At 49.6% G+C, this 3514-nt stretch overlaps 1 protein-coding gene across 1 annotated transcript; it reads left to right on the forward strand.

Moving 5' to 3' along the window:
- The first annotated feature begins 1462 nt into the window (after positions 1–1462).
- On the forward strand, positions 1463–3112 carry MAP1LC3C (microtubule associated protein 1 light chain 3 gamma). The gene is made up of 4 exons (XM_069484481.1): positions 1463–1520; positions 1622–1677; positions 1841–1947; positions 2890–3112. Exons 1-4 carry the CDS (start codon positions 1463–1465, stop codon positions 3110–3112), a joined length of 444 nt encoding a protein of 147 aa, XP_069340582.1.
- Positions 3113–3514: the final 402 nt, after the last annotated feature.

Raw genomic sequence — 3514 nt, forward strand, 5'->3', positions numbered from 1 at the left:
GACCACAGAGCACGGCACACCTGCTCCTTACCATCCATCACACCTGAGGGCACGCCCACTTGTTTCACAGAGAGGATGTGGCCACTTCTCTCTTCAGTGAACCATCGTTTAATCACCTGCTGTCCATCTCTGATCATCGACCTAAAGCTTTGAGATCCAAACCCTTCAATTCAGCCAGAAAATGGGGAGAACACACTATCTCCTTCTTCCATATCATTCTTTATTCATTCCAAGACTCTTCACCGTTAAACGACTGCTGGGAAACCATGGTATGTACTGTTAACAATGCAGAAACTTAAACCTTCTGTTTACTCAGAGTCTGGAGGGCGACCTGGGTGGGCAGAAGCACTTGGAAGCCACTCGTGGACCCTGGGAACTAGTAGGGCTGTCTTGCCTGTTTCTAGCACATACTGGAGTGTAGTGCCTGCACTACCTTGCAACACCTCTGGGTTTTAATCCCACCTGTCTCTTTTACTAGCTGTGTGACCCTGGGCGAAATCACTTAACCTTTCTGAGTATAGGTTTCTTGCTGTGAAAAATGGCAAGGCCTGTTGTGAGAATTATACGGCACATTCCAGGGTGAAGTGGATCCATCTTGGGCTTCCCTCTCGATGGTTTGTTGCAGAAGTAAAACAACGTCCTTAGCACAGGCAGTTTTTACGTCTCCAAAATCCTTGGCCCGGATCTAGGCTGTTGGAGTGCATAGCTGTTACCAAAAACTCGGCCCTTGTCCTGGAGGCCACATCAGAAGAATGAGAACGAGTGTTCTGGGGATGAGGAAACAGACTTTTTTTTTATCACTTTGCCGGCAAAGGAGGAAAAAATGGCAGAACTTCTCATCTCAAAATCCAAATTCCCTGCACACAGGTAAAAATACAGAACTTTCAAAGGGACGGACCCTCAGTTCTGGGCTATTGTGGTTAATTACTCTAATCATCTTATCTCTGCCAAAGACTAAGCCCCGTGAACTCTGCCAGCCGCCCACCTGGGGGGCTGGCATCACCTGGGAGTCATCTCTTTTAACAAAGGGCTTAAGGGCAGGCTACAGGTCCCAATAAGAGTGGGGTTAAGTTTTAAAGAGACAGAAAATCTTTATGATTTTTTCCTCAGGCCCTTCCCTCTGTTACATAGCCAATGATTTCATTACGAACCCTGGTTTCTTTAGCAAAAACAATCTTGAACTGTTCATGAGCAGAGTGACTCTCTCTGACCAACGAGCAGGTGGCTATTCCATTTCCATCCTCACACTGACCTCCCGCTGCCCAGGGAGGGGGTGGGGGGAGAAGGGAGGGTTGGGAGAGGCCTGATGTCACTCAGCCCTACATAAGGGCCTCCTTTAGGCTCCTGCAGGCAGTTTGAAGCAGCTGGTGGAATGAGTTAGGTCCTGGTTGTGGGATTTTTTTTTTTTTTTTTTTTTTTTTTTGCATTTTTAAGACAGACACAGACACAGCTGTTGAGTAAAATGCCGCCTCCACAGAAAATCCCAAGTCTCAGAACTTTCAAGCAGAGGAAGAGCTTAGGTAAAGTCCTTGGGGTAGCTTTCTGGGTGGCTTGAGAGAGAGGAGAGGCTAGAGCCTTGTCTTATTGTCTGTTTGTTCTTTTGGGCTTGCAATATTCGCAGCAACCAGACAGGAGGAAGTTGCTGGAATCCGGGCAAAGTTCCCAAACAAGATCCCGGTAAGACTCCACTATACTTCCTTAGGGGGTGCCTGGGATCCTGTTGTATGGGGGACAAAAAGAAAAAAAAAAAAAAAACCCAGCCAATAACCTGCCTCTCTCTATTCCAAGTTCCTAAGACAGAACTCTGGGTCCCATTATTAAGGGTCGGAACTCTTGACAGGTGATAGTGGAGCGCTACCCCCGGGAGAAGTTCCTGCCTCTGCTGGACAAAACCAAGTTCCTGGTCCCGCAGGAGCTGACCATGACCCAGTTCCTGAGCATCATCCGGTAGGTGACACGAGCAGGTGGGGGAGGAAGGTGTGCTGTGTGTACCTGGGCTTCTATTTTCTTTGGTGGTTTTTCTTTGTTTGTTTGTTTGTTTTTTTTGAGGGGAGGGAATGGGGAGCATTCCAGGGGAAGAAAGGGAAGAGAACTTTTTTGTGTGACTCATCTTTTAGATTCTGTAGCACCCACTGTTAGCAGTATTCTATTTTAAACCAGTGAGGAGAACCCCTCAGACAGCAAATCAAAAGAGAGCAAAAGCTGCCAACATTTCTAAGAATTTCTGAAAGTAGTCTTAGCTCTAAAACTAGTGCAGAAGATCCTGCCTGAAACCTCGTCTGTCCGTCCCCAGCAGAGGGACCAGCACCTTTTCCGAGTGTGTGCGCACCCCGGGGGTGGGGACCTCTTCAGAAAAGCAAAAGCTCCCTGCTGAGAACACTGAGAGGAGAGACAAGGAAGCCATCTCCCAAACACGCTCCTTCCTTGGGTTCGGGCACAGACACCGCCAAGGAAAGGCAGCAATTTGAAAGCTTAAGAGGGTTAAGGGGAGTCACCTGATGTATGGATTCAATAAAAAATAATTTAGTTGTAAAGCATACCCGGTGGGTATGTCTTCACAGGGTTGGAAAGTCCTGTTGGAAGTTGTGTAGCTGCTACAGACTGTTTTCTCTGCAAATTCTCTAGGAATGCATGTTCATCTTTTTATTTTGTTTTAATGAGTTAAGAGTATTCTGATGTCCTCTCCTCCGGGGCTTATTTGCTTAGCGTTTTTGTGTTGGTACAACTGCTAGTTAACAACGGGGTCTCCTAGTTAACTCGGAGGCCCTGAGGTTCCTAAGTGTCCAGGGAAGGAGGAGGGAGCAGTCCAGGCTCCTCAAGCACCACGGCCCTGCAGATTCCTGGGCTGCCTCCCAGGCCGGCCCCTCACCACCCCCCTCCCCGTCCCAGGAGCCGCATGGTGCTGAGGGCCACCGAGGCCTTTTACCTACTGGTGAACAACAAGAGCCTGGTCAGCACGAGCGTGACCATGGCGGAGATCTACAGGGACTACAAGGACGAGGACGGCTTCGTGTACATGACCTACGCCTCCCAGGAGATGTTTGGCTGCATGGGGTCGGCAGCCCCCCAGGCTGGGGGCCTCCTCGGGGACAGACCTCGCAATCATCTCTAGCCCTTGTCAGGAAGAACTTGTCCTCGGACCGATGCATCAGACACTGGCAGAAGGGGCTGGTTTTCTCCTGCGGACACTGGAGGTGTGTGGGGTGATCAGATCCAACCAGGGACAGCAAAGCTGGGGTTCGTCCTGCTTTACTTGCTTTGTTCCCATGCTCTTGTGTTCTCTAAGAAAAATGCTCTTGGAAGTTTTGTACATCGTGACTTTCTTCTGAATGAGAGATGGCTAGCTTGTGTGATGGTTTTGCGTGATGAGCTGGAGATACTACGGTAAGTGTCCTTTGTGGTGCGGGTGGGCGGGACCCTGAGGAGCTGGTGTCACCCCTCTGCACGTGGGCAGGAGTCCCATCCATGGCTCGGTCCCACAGAACCTCTGGCCTGTAGGCTGATCCCTGTGGAA

This window comes from Eulemur rufifrons, chromosome 11, assembly GCF_041146395.1.
Source record: "Eulemur rufifrons isolate Redbay chromosome 11, OSU_ERuf_1, whole genome shotgun sequence".
Lineage (NCBI taxonomy): Eukaryota > Metazoa > Chordata > Mammalia > Primates > Lemuridae > Eulemur > Eulemur rufifrons.

What these genes read in the sequence shown, in the direction of transcription:
- MAP1LC3C (XM_069484481.1), top strand. Translation starts at nt 1,463, where the DNA reads ATGCCGCCTCCACAGAAAATCCCAAGTCTCAGAACTTTCAAGCAGAGG. An exon ending in CAAGCAGAGGAAGAGCTTAG is followed by an intron (nt 1,521 to 1,621) that starts GTAAAGTCCTTG and finishes CAATATTCGCAG; the next exon opens with CAACCAGACAGGAGGAAGTT. An exon ending in AGTTCCCAAACAAGATCCCG is followed by an intron (nt 1,678 to 1,840) that starts GTAAGACTCCAC and finishes AACTCTTGACAG; the next exon opens with GTGATAGTGGAGCGCTACCC.